Genomic DNA, 16,119 nt, shown 5'->3' with positions numbered 1-16,119 from the left:
CTCAAAGGACACAAAGTCCACATGATGCACATTCATGATCCTCGCCATCTGCAATCATAAACACCAAAATGCATCAACAAAAATTGCAAAATTGGATGACCTAGGGCTTCCCCAATTCGCCACAACGTAGAGATTTCAACCAACAAAAAGAGGAGGAATGAGGGAGAATATCTTGATGGGTCGAAGGGGAGGATAAATCACCGATTTGAAGTTTCGATCCACGAAATTTTATGGGCATTAGGGAGGGGCATGAGTGAGGCGACCGGGTTGGAGAAGGGGGAAAAGAGAGGGTTTGTGGGGGAAAGGAAGGGGCCACCTATTTTTGTGGATTCAAGGGGCATGTCGCCTTGGACTGCGGCGTCATGCTGCTGAGCATGGCGCCCTGGCTTGGGGCGCCATGTAACCAGGCCCTGCCAACGTGGCAAGTCAGCGGCGACCAGTATGACGCCCTTGATTAAGGCATCGTGCGGTCGACCATGGCGCTCCGGATGCGGGCGTCATGCAGGAAGAGTCATTTTATGGAATATTTTGAAAAATGATTCATTTTGTGCTGAACTTTGGCCAAAGGGCCAGTTTTGCCCTTTTTCACGGTTAGAGATGCCCTGGCTCGGCCCACTTGGCCCCATCGCTTCCTTCCACAAGCCGTCTGTTCTCTCTCCCGCTGTCGAGCCGGTTTCCATCCCCGCCTAGACCCAAACCCCAACCCCACCGCGCGCGGCGGAGCAAAGACGAACCCCGCCATCTCGCCGGGCGGTCTCCCGAGCTCTACCCCTAATCCCTAGTCATCGGCACGGGCGGCCCCCGCCGCGCCCAATGGGGAAGCGGCCGCCGCTCGTCGTCCTGTCCTCTTCCTCCGACGACGATGGCGGCGGGGGCCGTTGCACGGCTAGCCGCGGCCCGTCGACGCGCAAGACAAGGACTCCCGCGACGGCGCCGCCGGCGAAGCAGGCGCCGAGCAGCTCGAGGAAGAAGCCGCGGCGCGGGAGCAGCGGGGGAAGGGGGCGCCGTCGTGCTTCGGAAACCGCGCTGTCCGGCTCCCTGAAGGTGCTAAACTCGAGTTACAGTTCTGCTTGCAGTTAAAAATGCTGTATGGTGCGCGTAGCTAGTACTGTGATCCGGTTGATCTTAGAGGAATGTGATATACTCTGACTTATCGGATTGGGTACCCATGGTTACTTTCAGTGGTCATGATTCTGAACTCAAATTTGGGTCGATGCATTTGTTGATAGTTAAGTTTCACGATTCCTGTGTTCTGCATTAGCTGGATGCGAACATTAGCTCAAAAACTAGATCACCGTTACCCCCCACCACCACAAACAAAAAATAACCCTTGTATACCATTTCATGTTCATTTCAGTGGCAATAAAATAAGTGGCAGTGTTTGCTGACAAGAGTTCTGAACTAGATATCGCAGAATGTAGATATATTTCTTATCAGTGACAACCACTTGAGATTGAACTTGCGCTCTTGTATGATTAGTGATCTTAAACTTACAAGGAGATTTGAGCCTGATTTCAACCAGAGCTACAAGCTGATTTATTGCAAATGTCTCTCCTGTTAAAATAGCTCGATGCTTTACTGACGTGTTCTCTCGTCTTGTAAAGGATGAATTCGACATGCTAACTGAAGATTTTTCGGAATGTCTAAATGACTTGGGTGTGTCAGGTACTTTACCTAGCCAACTCCCATTTTTTATTCATACGATACAAACACCTTTTCGAGCACCCCCCCCCCCCCCCCCCCCCCCGCGCGCACACACACACACGCGCGCCAGTTAAACCAACACAAATTGCATTGCTATTTGAGTGGGGTGCTGTTCATTGTTCAACATACTAAGTTGTTTCGTCACTACTTGACTGGGAAGTTTACATAGTGTTATATTTAAGCTGCTCAATTGACTATGTTTTGTACAGTGTAGCTCAGTTAAATCATGGATTCTTTGGTACTTGATAAAACTCCCTAAAGTTGCAACCTTTTTTATATAGATTTTAGAACACTGGACATATGCTCAATTAGATGTTCTTTGCAGTACCGGAGCTATGATGCTTGCCTACATCAGCATGTATATATTTCATGATTGCCACAGTTCTAAATAATACGCTAACAGAACATCTGGGAAATGAGACGCTGTCCTGTAGGCTGTGTTGCTTACCTACTTGTCAGTGATCTTTTGTATCAGACACGATAGTGTCAATGTGAAAATCTTCATGTATGGAAGACTATATAGTTTGATTGGGCTCAGCAATCTTCGAATAACTCAGCAGCTCAAGAGGCTCCTTTGAAAGGAAACCAGTTATCCATATCACTTCCAGCATATGTTTAATTTGATTTCATACTTGATCATTACGTTTGCTGCTTAGAGAACTTGTTCTATATTTATTTAAGCCACACAGGATCCTCTTGCAAGGAATATAAATGTTGGCTAATAAAGTGTTCTGTTACTTTGGGATGAATGTTGTGCATTAAGCCATGGCCATAGACAATTTTTTTTACCCCTTTTTTGCTGACTTGACTTTTCCTGGCCTTTTGCGGCATGGACAAGCAGCGAAATGACGTGCAAGAATCAGCCATATAACAAAATCTCAACCATCTGGATACTTACACTATATAACCCACATAGGTTTCTATTCTTGAGTAATGTTAATAGTTCCTCTCTTTCCTATTTGTAGATTACCAAGATTTTTCTTCCAGAGAATTCTGACATGTTCATGCCTTTATTTCTTGTCGTTTCTAAAAATGTAGCAAAATTATTACATAAGTAAAGCTACCTTTGTCTATAACCCTGTAAGTTTTTAAATATGTTGATTAGTCTACTTCTAGGCAGGGTCTATGCGTCAAACGGAAGAGCTTTGGATTGACAAGTATAAACCACTCTCATTGGGAGAGCTTGCTGTTCACAAAAAGAAGGTTGGTCACTTTTCTGTTGTAGCTACATATATACTCCCTCCGTCCCATAATATAAGAGCGTTTTTGACACTACACTAGTGCAAAAAACGCTCTTATATTATGGGACGGAGGGAGTATATATTATGATATGCATATTGTCTATATCATTGGTTTTATTTCATTCTGTGATGGACCTGCTTGGTTTAATCTCTTAAGGTACTGCACCATCTGTAAATATATTTTTGCATTAAGCGTCCTGGCTTTCAAAACCTTTGTACTGCATCAGGGTGTTGATGTATAAATTGAAGTTGTTCATAGTTGAGTTTCACCATGCGTAAAACCAAGGTTTATGAGTCGAGTTGCTGTCGTACTTACTCATAGACTATCTGTGACTAGTCTCATCTGCTACTGGATTAGTCAAATACTGGCCTTGCATTAGACTTGCTACAAATGCGACAACTACTAGCCTATGCTACACAATTTGGAGGAGGGAGGCAAAATTACATGGCTACATGCTGAATCAGAAGCACAGTATCTTGATATCAGATTGCCAGAGGCACATGTAAACAATTACTTGCTGAATCAGAGTCCACAAGCTAATCACAATTTCATATGAAGATAAACTACACAACTAACACATGTACATGCTGCTCATACTAGATACTAATCATCTAACTATTTGCTAGTCAGCTGCACACTAGATAGTACCTACACAGCGAGGCGTGAGAGGCAGGAGAGGAGCGCAGAGCAGAGCAGAGCAGGAGGAAGGAGAGGAGGGGGTTCACTTATCTGAGGCCTGAGCTTGGTGGTGGTGACAACCTTCAGTCGCCCCTACAGTGGGCAGCGGCTTGACCTGAGGAAGACAGGGAGCTAGGGTTGATCCGGGCTCGCTAGGAGGTGTATCTCCTTCAGGATGGGCTTGATCTGATGTGAGCTCAATCTGATAATGGGCTGTTGTACACTGAGTTGCGCAACGTTACCCTTGACCAGTCGACTAATCACTCACTTTTCCAACCAGTTGAGTTGAGACCCTTGTATTGACTCATAGATCAGTAGAGTGATTCTCAATCATTGCGATAGAGTAACTTTTACAGAAGTACAGATTTGATGTAAAAACTATCACACACCTACAGATTTAAGGACCAATTTCACAGAACTACAGATTTCGGGTATTTTATATTAAATCATTATGGGTTTAACCACACACCCAGTTTCCTATCCAATCTGACTGCCCGGACCCATTATGATTTCTTTCAGCAGCAATGTACCCATGTTGTGTCCAGAAATTTTTCTGAACAATCAATGCAGTGAAGATATTGCTCAATTTTGGTGTTCAAGATTGTGCATATGCTGCTTTGAATATGGTATGGATGGCTCAGTGAAGATATTGCTCAATTTTGGTGTTAAAGATTGTGCATATGCTGCTTTGGATATGGTATGGACGGCTCAGTGAAGATATTGCTCAAATTTTTACCATGCCGACAGCAGGAGTATGTGTGGGGTTAGTGGTCCAGAGGGGTTTCTCGTGCATCGCTACCGAGAGGCTGCATGATGGCCCCTGTGTGGTCAGGTCAGATGGGAAAATTTGGCGCATGGTTGATCCTATAGCTAGATACAAAATGCCCTGCACATGTGATTATGTGAATTTGACCCTCAAAAACAGTTTTGTGATAATCTGTACATTAAACAGTAGTTTATAAAATGAGCAGGAACTTTCTATGCGTAATATTCATTTGTCTCCTTGTAGGTTGAAGATGTAAAGAACTGGTTGGAAGAAAAGCTGAAGGCACCAAAGGTGATTGTTCTTTGAATGCACTGAATAGGAAAAAAATTCCAACTTAGTGGAATATGTTTAGGATAATCTGCATATTCACCGAGGTCATGATATATTAACTCTATGAGATGGGTTAGGATAATCAGAAGATAAGCTACTGCAAACCAGATGGGACTATTCTTCTGTTATTTCCACTTACAGTTCTCAAATTGGCATTGATTGCTTTTATCAGTACCTAGAACGGTCACTGATTAGTATTTTCTGGGGGCATGTAGAATGCACTTGCATCCTTGAGGTGTACCAGTGCACTAGGCCATAAAAAAACACCTAAAAGTCACAAAAAATTCTGACATTAACAGATTAACTAGTGGCATAAAGATAATACACACATATCCAAACTTGGTTCACAATTTCATTAACGAAGAGGACGATGAGGCTATTAATAGTACCAATTCACATCTAGCATCAATATATCGTTGTGGCACTATTCACAGACCAATTTGTCCTTTTTGTTTCTTGAGTTGTGTGTGAAATTTAAATTCTAAAAATTTATGAAATGGTATGTACATGCTGTTAATTTCTTTTAGATTTTGTAAATGCTTTTTGAAGTTTAAAGTGGAGGCCTAGTGCCCTAGAACACCTCAAGATTCTAGTACCCCCCCCCCCCCCCCCCCCCCCCCCCCCCCCCCCCCCCCCCCCAATTTTCCACGCCTACTCCTAGAAACCTCTTCAACTTGAAACATTCTGAATCAGTCCATTGTTGCCTGTGATGGTGAGAAAGGGATTTAAATTCAAATTTTACCAAATATATCTTGCACCTTGAACTTCTAGGCATGGAAATTTGTCCTTTTTGTTTCTTGAGTTGTGTGTGAAATTTAAATTCTAAAAATTTATGAAATGGTATGTACATGCTGTTAATTTCTTTTAGATTTTGTAAATGCTTTTTGAAGTTTAAAGTGGAGGCCTAGTGCCCTAGAACACCTCAAGATTCTAGTACCCCCCCCCCCCCCCCCCCCCCCCCCCCCCCCCCCCCCCCCCCCAATTTTCCACGCCTACTCCTAGAAACCTCTTCAACTTGAAACATTCTGAATCAGTCCATTGTTGCCTGTGATGGTGAGAAAGGGATTTAAATTCAAATTTTACCAAATATATCTTGCACCTTGAACTTCTAGGCATGAATTAGTTACCGTTTCTTATTTTTATGTACAACCTCTGTAAACTAATATAAGACCGTTTAGATCTAAATGGTCTTATATTAGTTTACAGAGGGAGTATTATTTTTCATAATAGAGAAATACTGACAGTGCATATGCAAAATTTGCAGGGAACATTTGGAGGACGGAGTCTTGTCCTTACTGGCCAAGCTGGTGTTGGAAAATCTGTATGTACTTCCTTCATGCTTGTATTCTCACAGTATTTCATATTCATTTGCGGAACCATAAATAGTCAAGGCATGTCATCAATTGTATCAAATCAGCTGGGGTAGCATTTTGATTCTTAGTGACATGATATGGCACATCATGAATCCAGGTTCTACTTGACCTGTTGAAAATCCAACCCATTTGTGGTAGTAGTGGATAAAATACAAGGTTAGAAGTTTTTTGTTGTTGTAAAAACAAAAAAAGGAGAATACATGCCCAACTTGAAATACCACCCATTTTGGGTAATAGCAGATCAAAGAAAAAAAAGAAGAGAATTCACCCCCAACTTGAAATAATATTGATAACAGAACTGCGGTGCAGCACCCCCTTTTCTCTAAAAAAAGAAATGATATCATGAATGCTAGTGGCTTTTAGTCGACACAAATGCATCCTCCAACTGTCTGTACTCCTTTTCTTTTGTTTGTGGTAGTTTTTTTTTTGCATCTCCTCATTTGCCAAGGAGGATGTTACTTCTCAATGCTTAAGCTAAGAGAAGAACACGATAATTAACTATCAGTATTTTTGTTTGTTGAAGTATTAACTGATAAGTGATAATTTACTACTTGTTGCTTACCGCAGGCAACTGTCAAAGCGATTGCTGCTGAGATAGGAGCTGACTTATGTGAGTGGACAACCCCAGTACCAACACTATGGGCTGAGCTTGTGCATGCTAATTCAGGTAACCTATCTTTGAGGTCTAAACTTTCTCCCTTAGTCTGCAAATTATCTGCAAGATAATGTTCTGATAAAAGTATGGTCAAAGTCCATGCACTTCTATTGTATTCATGATTTACTATTTAGTAGTCTAGTACGTAATCAGCTTTCCATTTATGACTCGCGAGCGCCTTTTATTAATTGATTATTCTTTTTCTTTTCAATGACCATTTGCAGAACTTGAGTATGTATCCAAGTTGGAAGAATTTGAAAATTTTGTGAACAAGATAAGGAAATACTCATTGCTTTCTCCAACCAGCATTGGATCCCCAAAAAAGCTAATTATCATTCTGATTGATGACATCCCTGTAACAAGTGGAAAAGCTTCATTTGCAAGACTGGGGAAATGTTTAACAGGACTAATTCAAAGTACTCAAATACCAACTGTCATTTCACTTACTCACCATCACAAAAATGAGGCTAATGATACTGCAACGTGGAACTCCGAGGAACTTGAGTCCTTGCTTCAAGGTGCTGGTGCTCATAAGGTACACTTGCCCAGTATAACTATAACTGCAGATTTTATTTGGCAGCTTTTATTATCATAATGGTAACAAGTTTTTGAACTTCGGTGCATGTCCCTCATAGTGCACCATTAATATCTATGCAGATTGTTTTCAATCCGGTAACCGTAAGTTCTATAAAAAAAATTCTTCTTAGGATATGCAAACAAGAAAGCTCTGGCACAACTGAAGAATTAGTGCATCAAATTGCTACATCTTGTGGAGGTGATATCAGACATGCGATAATGTCTCTTCAATACTATTGTCTTAATCCACGAAGGCTAGATTCTGCATTGGCAATAAGTGCTTCTTTGTCGGATTTAAAGGGTCATGCTACTCTAGCTCCAGCGCAGGACTGTTATGGCCTTGGCTCTGTAATTCATTCTCCATGCGGAAGGGATGAGACACTTACATTATTTCATGCATTAGGGAAGTTTTTGCACAATAAAAGGGAAACACATGGTGATGTCAACATTGGTACGTAGTGATTATACCATCTTCTGTACAATTGTCTTCTTTACTTTGGTTCCTTTTCAAATAGATCTTCATTTCGCGGTGTGGTTAATTAAAACAGCATATATTGATTTAAATTGAAATGTCTATATATTCTTTATTTTTCTGAAGGTTGTTTCGTGGAACATATTTATTCACATTTTTCTAATTGACTTGTTTGAACTAGACAGAATTCCATCTTATATGCTAGTCCCTCAGTTCCAAAATAAGTGTCGTGGTTTTATTTGAACTGAAACCACAACACTTATTTTGGAACGGAGGGAGTAGTTCATTTTCTATGCTAGTTTCTTTTGTACCTATACAGTCGTTTATTGAACAATGACCACACATCCTTTTCAGTCTATCTGATCTAACTTTAACATATAAGTTCTATAGTGATGTACCTTTATTGTTTATTGTAGAATATTTTCTTCGTTTGGCTATTCCTGTCTGTTTTTGCAGCATTTATCATGGTTGGAATTTGTGCTTGATTTATATTACCTTCATTTTCCTTAATTTACTTTGTCGTCTCAAAATAAGTGTCGCTGACTTAGTACAAAGTTTTACTAAATCAACGACACTTATTTTGGGACGGAGGGAGTACTTACTTGATTTCCATGTCTTGAATTCCACATTTTCGATAATGAATCGTGGTTACTGGCTACACACCAGTACAGTCTACTTTGTACCTTTTGCCTGGGTTAACAGTTTTTTTACTGGACTATGGGATGGAAGGTTGTGTTTTTCAGCATGTGTGGGAGAGCGGTGTTCATCATTTATATATAACTTAGCTTTTGGTCTCTGAACCTTTGTCATATTTTGTGTTGTAGATCTGGATTCATTTTCTCTCAAAGAACAGCTAAGAAGGAATCCACTAAAAATGGATGTTCCAGAGATGATTCTTTCTCAAGCACACGGAAAAGTACGGACTGTTGCTGACTTTCTACATGAAAATGGTAAACAGTAGAGAGCTCTACTTATATAAGGAGCATTATGAATATGAGTTTGCTTTTGTTCTTTTTATCTTATGCTCGCTCTTGAATATGAGTTTACTTGATTGTACATGGCGGGCTACATCATATGAGTTTTACTTGATTGTACATGTCGGGCAACATCATGTATTATGGAGTAAATTTCATGAAAACACCAGGTGAAAACATAAACCTGCAGAGATAAGGATTGATTCCACAAAGCTGCAAATTTAGGGATCAATGCTATTGCAAAACTACTAAATTCCTGCCCAAACTCACACGTCATGCTCACTAATCCTGGACTGGTTCCATCTAGTAAGCCAAATCACTTGACCTCTGATCCAACATGGCAATTTTCAGCATGGAAATGATCAAGAATTTGAGAGCAACATATGGGCCCGGATGGTCAGACCAGGTGACGATATAGGTGCACCCCAGAGCATCGTAGTTTTTGAGATACAATCGACCCCTAAATATCTAGTTCTGGGAAATTGGTCCTTAAACCTGTAGTTTTATGATAGTTTTAACATCAATCTGGTTTCGCGCGATATACTGTATACTGCACAATTATGCTTGTCAGAGGCTCACAGCTGCCAGTTGATCTCATGCTCATTTGTGAAACAGTGATTCTAGAACTACCAAAAATACTCATGTGGATGTAGGGCGCTATAGACAAGTTGCTGCTTTAACTAAACATGCTGTATTTATGTTAACTTCTGTCATGCATCACTGCCGGTCACATGAACATGAATCAATGAGCCATATAATTGGTATATTCTAATATGACTAAATTCTAGTTTTGTACCCTGACTCTAGCTTCTTTATAGGAAATAGTGTGCTCAACTATTGACAGTACGTTCTCACTATTTTTTAGTTGTTAATGAATTCGTATTGATGTTTTACAGTTGTTGATTTCATCGACGATGATGCTGTTGATGATGCATGGGTTGTGATGTCATATTTGAGTGAGGCAGACTGCCTTCTTGCTGGCAGTCCAATCGCATCGGCTCGTTGGACTGTAAATGAATCAAATGAGTCAGAAAACATGTCACAACTTATTGCTGCTTCTGTTGCAGCACGAGGAGTTCTTTTTGGAAATGCACATCCCTCACCCTCAAGGTACCTGCTTATCAATACAATTCTTTTAAGGATCCTGGGCTAATAATTTTTTCTCTGATTTGACCTAAGCAGATGGCATACAATACGCAGCCCGAAGGTCTGGCAAATTGAGCGTACATTTCGATCCACAAAGGTAATTTGACACCATGCTACCTTTCATGCATTTAACTTGATCTTGAAAAATGAGTTATGTATCCATCTTTGTGCACGTTGTCTTCTGTAATAAAGAAAATACATCGTGAGCGTCACTGTATGCTGATATCACATTTTTCTTCTTTTTGATTGAAGTCATCATGTATAAAATTTCGTTCTAGGCTTTTGAGACATCCAGGTGCTCTTCATTTGAATATATAAATCTCATTTTACTTTAATGTTGTACCGTGCTGATGAAAGTTCATAGCTGTACTTAGATCAGTGTGGCGCTGATCAGTTTTCCATTTTCATTCTATTCATGTTTGTCAGCTGGCATCTGATGATCAGTAATTTCGTTTTGCTGGAAACAACAATGCAGGGTCTGATTCTTAAAGAAAGATTTGATCCGTCCAGCACGTCTGGTTCTCGCAACTTCTCCGACGTGGTCACTGACTTCAGGCCTTTCGAGAGATGGATAAGCCCCCACAATGATATGGCCAGAAACAACCCCTCGCGCCACGACGTCGCAGGTGGCCCAAACTCCATTGATATGCTTGGTGCTGAAGGGAGTAACTGTGAAGAAGATGAAGATGAGATAGAAGAATGGTAAAAGTATAACCATGCTGATCTATCTCATATCAGATGTAATCTAGTTTGGTAGAGAGATTTTTCTTTTGAGGGGTTTTGGTAGAGATCTTTAGGAACTACTACCTCTGTAACTAAGTACTATAAGACGCTTTTGAAGTTTAAATTGAACTGCAAAAACATCTTATATTTAGTTACGGAGCTAGTATAGTAGAGCAACATGTAAAACGTCAGAAGTACCTCTGAGTGTGTTTTTGGCCATGTTCGTTATTTCTGCGCAGTCCAACTGCCTACTACTGTTTGGCTCGCTTCCATTTCCTCGGTCAGCACAGCAAGTTGCATGCTCGCCGACGCCGTGCGTATGTGTGACGCAAGCAATCAGTGCGCGTTTGGCCGATACGCGCAGCAAATCCCGTGTCAAAGGAAAGAACAATCCCGAGCTAGATCATGCGCCCCAGTGTCAGATCAGATGCAGGAGATCTCAGATGTTGACTTACTGTACGGCGTCATGTGCCACACGGCCAAGAGGATCCAAGCGTGCATTCTTTAATCCAAGGTCAATCCTGCGCGTAAGATTCACATCGCCATCACAATCCGCCAACCGATAAAAAAGGAAGAAAAGAGAAGAGAAGAGAAGAGCAGAGCATCGACCGACACGCACGCCAAACGCAACTCTCGTCTCTCCCGTCAGCGTCAGGCCATCGTTCGCACCCGCCACGACCCCCCTGAAAACTGGAATGCTCCTTCGCGGCTGGTGCTTCAGCCCTCCTCGCCTGAGATTCCTTCCGTCGCCTCCGCCTCCTGCCCGCCCGGCGGCTCGAATCGCGCCCACCGCTCTCGTGATCTAGCCTCGTTGAGGGCGCGGCCGTGCCGGGCGCCGGCGCCGGCGGCCATGTTCTGGAAGGACAGCAGCGCCCGGAGCAGCAGCAGCAGCGGCCGGGAGCAGAGCGGCGTCGGGCCCTTCGGCCAGGTGCGCGTCCTCGTCGTCGGCGATTCAGGTCCGTCCTCTCCTCCCCGTGCCTCCCGTCCCGTCTGTGACTCCCTGGAACCTCTGGTGGTCGGCGAATGGCGTGAGATTGGGAGAACGTAGAATAGGCATGTGTTATTGATGATCGTGAATTGCCTATTGAGAGCCTGTTCGTCAGTGTCCGGTTCCGCCTTCGTCCTCGGATCACACATGGTGAACAAATCGAGTACAGAAAGGAGTGTTGTGAGTTGGGTCGGGACAATGGTCCATCCTTCTGAACTTTTCCTGCTTGGATGTGGGTGATTGGGAGGCCTAATGGAGTGGGAGACACTCGTCCCTTTGCCCTTGTACCACTACATTTGTTTACTTTTTGTATGTACAAATCATTCAGTAAGCACGCCAATCAATTTTAGAAAATCCTTTCCTTGGGCGCAAAAAAAATCTGACCGAAAGATCACCAAGTGCAACCTTCGTTTCACATATGCTTCAATGCACTTAATATTTGGGTCTTGGAGGGGAGATAACTACAATAGGGAGTTTTGCTGTGGCAACTACGGACTATAGCCGTATTCAGTGGTATAGAAGGATTTTCTCTCTTTTTTCTGAAACAAGTATTGTGGTGTCTGCAATTTGTGATGTTGTCCTGCTATGCGTCACGCCATGATCTGGACTACAACATGAAGCAATGCCAAGTAAAATCTGAACTAGGGCCATGCGTGGAACCTGGTTATTTATTTGTTATAAGCTCCTTATTGCATCCGCCGCCCTTAGAAACACAGAAAAAATATATTCAATGCAACCTTCTACTGTATTTTCTGAACTGTGCTCAACTGCCCATACAAGTTACTCTGTTACACCAACAGTGGCTGAACCTTTTGTATGCGCCTGAGAATCGGTAGTCAAAAAACCACACCATAATTGCATGCTGTTGTACTCTTCTGAATATGGTGGTTCTTCAGTTGTATTAAATTTTAATATTGCTCTTATTTCTCTCAGGTGTTGGTAAATCTTCACTGGTGCATCTCATCTTAGAAGGATCTGCTATTGCTCGACCAGCTCAGACAGTAGGATGTGCGGTGGGCATTAAAGTAGGTGCTCTTGCTCTGTGCTTTCCCAGCTTGTACCATTTGCACTTTTTTAAATCCACTTACATTGTCACTGTTATTATTTCAGCATGTTACTTGTGGAAGTGCAGGGGGGTCTTCTAATAACATCAGTAATGATGCTGAAAGGAATTTCTTTGTTGAGCTTTGGGATGTCTCAGGGCATGACCGCTACAAAGCTTGTCGTTCGATTTTCTATACACAAATCAATGGTAAATGACGTTTTTCTCTTAATTACCAGCGTGTTACTGCTCTATACATCTTGGTACCCAGCACGGCCTATCTTTAGTAGTTTCGTACTGTATGAGCAAGCTGATCTATTTTAGTTGTTATTTGACCCAAAAACCCTTCAAGGGAAGGATTTGTTTTTATATTTGCAGCTGCTAATGCCTAAGTCCTGAGATTGTAACAGCTCTTTTGTATTTGTTGTTCTTGCTCCACTTAGTTCAGCAGCTTCAGCTGATGAAACCTCTTAGAAACACTCGTTCTTCTTTAGATCCATAGAGAAATACTTATTACAACAGTTTTTTTTCTTTCAAATACAACATTCACTGTTCCCAACATTGTCCGTCAGGTGTCATTTTTGTTTATGACCTCTCCCAGAGGAAGACCAAGACAAATTTGAATAAATGGGCAGTTGAAGTTGCGGAAACAGGCACCTTTTCAGCCATACTTGGATCTGGTGGACCAGGAGGACTTCCAGTGCCTTACCTTGTAATTGCTAACAAAGTGGATATTGTTCCAAGCGATGGCTCTAGAGTCAGAAGTGGAAGTATTGTTGATCTTGCTCGTCAATGGATTGAAAAGCGGGGTCTTCTTCCTCGCAGTGAAGAACTTCCGCTCACAGAGAGCTTTCCTGGGAACTCTGGTCTCATCTCGGTTAGGTTTCTTGTTGAATACCTTCTGCTCATCTCTTGCTCTACATTCAATTTACGTTCTTTTATGGAACAGCCATCTTTTTTCGTTCTTTGTCATTTCAGTTATTTTTTGCATAACATGCTAACCTTTGATTGCAGGCTGCCAAAGAAGCAAGATATGACAAAGAAGCTGTGACCAAGTTTTTCCGCATGGTTTGTTTCAACTATTTCATTGATTTGCTTTTTCATACTTCCTTTTTTTTTCATCTGCTAATGCTGTTGGGATGCATCTTTCAGTTGATCAGGAGAAGATATTTCTCGAACGAACCTGCTGTGCCAAGTCCCTGGTCTCTTACTCCAAGGGAAGATAGCATCCTTCCTGTAGTGACTCGCAAAGATGATGCCGATAGCTTTCAAAGGAAAAGGTGAGCATGCCTAACATGAAAAAAATTCAACTCCCCCACTCAAAGAAATCACAACGCATACAAATAAATGGAAAGCAAAGTATAAAGGAGAACTTTTTTGTCACCCCAAGCATAACTGTGAGCCCATATTAAACATGTTGTATAGTTGCACTTATGCACACATTTTTGCAGCTATAGCGGCGAGGACTTCATGTTCAATGGGGTACCACCACTGCCGGCACAAAGGAACCTCCCACCACCACCAACTCTCGACCCACAGCTGCCGGTGTTTTCTTCAGATAACTACAGATATCACAGATTCTCCTCGCCATCGCTTACTGAGATGAGCAGCAATAGAACAAGCCGTGAAAATTTTAATGTATAATGCAGCGGATGTCAAAAGGCTTAAAGGGCATCACCTGCTACCTGGGAAGCATATGGCATCTGCTGCCTTGGTGGTGTTGGATTCCAGCTGGTATCATGAACCATCCGATGCCTTCCTTTGCAGCATACGGAAGGTGCCCAGTTGGTCTTCTTTGTTGGCCTAGTCTCTAGCTGATTGCTAGTGGCGACTCCTGTATTCTTTTTCCTCCATACCTGTTCATTCAATATAGTGATTACTTGTCATTTCCATAATGCAAGTAACTGGAAAATGGCACCCCGGTTCGAGAAATACATAGCAAAAGAGCAGGGGACAATGGACTATACAGTGATATAGGATAAAAATATCTTTAGTGTTGCATTTTCTGTAACTTATAAATTAGGAATTGGAGTGGCCTGAAACTTCTTAGGGCCGATGCAAGATTTTAAAAGGTGGGAACAGGAAAAACATAGTAATAATATACTCCCTCCGTCTTAAAATAAGTGTCTTGAGCTTAGTGCAAATTTGTACTAGAGCTAGTACAAAGTTGAGACACTTATTTTGGGACGGAGGGAGTATCATTTATTTGAATGTTTCCTCACATGTGGTGGCGCGCGTATGCACCTTATAATACTCGGTTTTTCTCGAGGAAAATATGACATTGTTTGTTGATTGCCTGATTGCATCTGCAATAGCACTTTGAGTTTAATTTAGCTAGCTAGTTTACATAAAAAATAAAGGTGTGTGCGTGTCTACCATCCTTCAATCCACATGATCAATATATCCATTATTTGTGTTTCACTTTTTTTTTCCTTCATTTTCTGTGTGTGCTCCCAACGCGAATTCATAATGCCCCTAAACACAAGAATGTCTTAACTGAGAAGGCCCGTGCTCAGACTCTGGTAATTACTCCTTGGAGTACTCCATTCATTCCTTCCCCAAACACAAGGAATATTAGTTTTTTTCTAAGTCAATCTTTTAAAGTTTATTCAAGTTTATATGAAAAATAGACCAACGCCTATAATACCAAATAAATATAGTAGTATAACAGCATTTCATGATGCATCTACTGGAATTGAGTTGCTATTGTTTTTTAACCTATAAACTTTGTCAAAAGAAAATTATATCCACAAGGCAAATTCATAATGCCCCTAACACAGGTATGCATGCCTCTTCGATGAGAAGACCTTCTTCTTATATACTCCCTCTTTTTTGTGTGCATGTTTTTTTTTTCTGCGCATGTTTGTATATACTCGCTCTGTTCCTAAATATAAGGTGTATTAGTTTTTCAAAATGTCAAACATTGTCTATGTTTGACCAAGTTTATAGCAAAATATATAACGATCTACCATACTAAATAAATAAAATAAAAATATATATTTTCATCGTGAATCTAGTGATAATGATTTGGTATTTTAGACATTGATATTTTTGTCTATAAACTTGGTCAAAGTTAGAGAAGTTTGACCTTTGAAAGAATAATACACCTTACATTTAGAAACGGATGCTTGTTCAAGAAAAGAAAAATGTCCTGGAGACATTGATCTTGTTAGTGGAACAAGGGGCATTTCTTTTATCACATGAAACAACTCAGATTGAGCTTACATGTGTGCATCTATATAGTTTCCACTACCAAATTTCAGTTCAAATGCTACTGTTTGTCTTCAGAATTAAAACATCGAGATGGGGTAAAGGGACTTGGAAGAAAAATGAAATCCTTTTAACCCCGCAAAAAAAAAGAGATAAAACTGTCCATTCATAACTGATGTCTAGCTAATAGTGTCCACCGGATACATACATGCATACAAAGATCACAAGAAAAACAATGTG

At 41.3% G+C, this 16,119-nt stretch overlaps 2 protein-coding genes across 8 annotated transcripts; both read left to right on the top strand.

The window, feature by feature from the left end:
- The first annotated feature begins 624 nt into the window (after positions 1-624).
- On the top strand, positions 625-10,877 carry LOC125552305 (cell cycle checkpoint protein RAD17). Of its 6 annotated transcripts, none has more exons than XM_048715801.1 (12): positions 625-1,044; positions 1,605-1,665; positions 2,825-2,907; positions 4,634-4,681; positions 5,985-6,041; positions 6,661-6,760; positions 6,973-7,283; positions 7,406-7,775; positions 8,621-8,746; positions 9,667-9,880; positions 9,953-10,013; positions 10,392-10,877. In XM_048715801.1, the coding sequence occupies exons 1-12, from the start codon at positions 814-816 to the stop codon at positions 10,620-10,622; spliced, it is 1,893 nt and encodes a 630-aa protein (XP_048571758.1). In that variant the 5' UTR covers positions 625-813; the 3' UTR covers positions 10,623-10,877. The 6 variants fall into 6 exon arrangements, with proteins under 6 accessions (XP_048571758.1, XP_048571760.1, XP_048571759.1 ...); XM_048715805.1 differs by having other exon boundaries at positions 907-1,044; positions 2,821-2,907; XM_048715803.1 differs by lacking the exon at positions 1,605-1,665 and having other exon boundaries at positions 2,821-2,907.
- A 342-nt stretch (positions 10,878-11,219) lies between these two features.
- LOC125552307 (small GTPase LIP1-like) lies at positions 11,220-14,772 on the top strand. Of its 2 annotated transcripts, none has more exons than XM_048715809.1 (7): positions 11,220-11,595; positions 12,561-12,652; positions 12,760-12,879; positions 13,271-13,546; positions 13,684-13,737; positions 13,822-13,949; positions 14,121-14,772. In XM_048715809.1, the coding sequence occupies exons 1-7, from the start codon at positions 11,490-11,492 to the stop codon at positions 14,311-14,313; spliced, it is 969 nt and encodes a 322-aa protein (XP_048571766.1). In that variant the 5' UTR covers positions 11,220-11,489; the 3' UTR covers positions 14,314-14,772. The 2 variants fall into 2 exon arrangements, with proteins under 2 accessions (XP_048571766.1, XP_048571765.1); XM_048715808.1 differs by having other exon boundaries at positions 11,227-11,595; positions 12,738-12,879; positions 13,242-13,546.
- Positions 14,773-16,119: the final 1,347 nt, after the last annotated feature.

This window comes from Triticum urartu, chromosome 4 (genome assembly GCF_003073215.2).
Source record: "Triticum urartu cultivar G1812 chromosome 4, Tu2.1, whole genome shotgun sequence".
NCBI classification, from domain to species: domain Eukaryota; kingdom Viridiplantae; phylum Streptophyta; class Magnoliopsida; order Poales; family Poaceae; genus Triticum; species Triticum urartu.
Note: the sequence above shows the minus strand (reverse complement) of the source record. Positions and strands in the feature narration are given on the sequence as shown.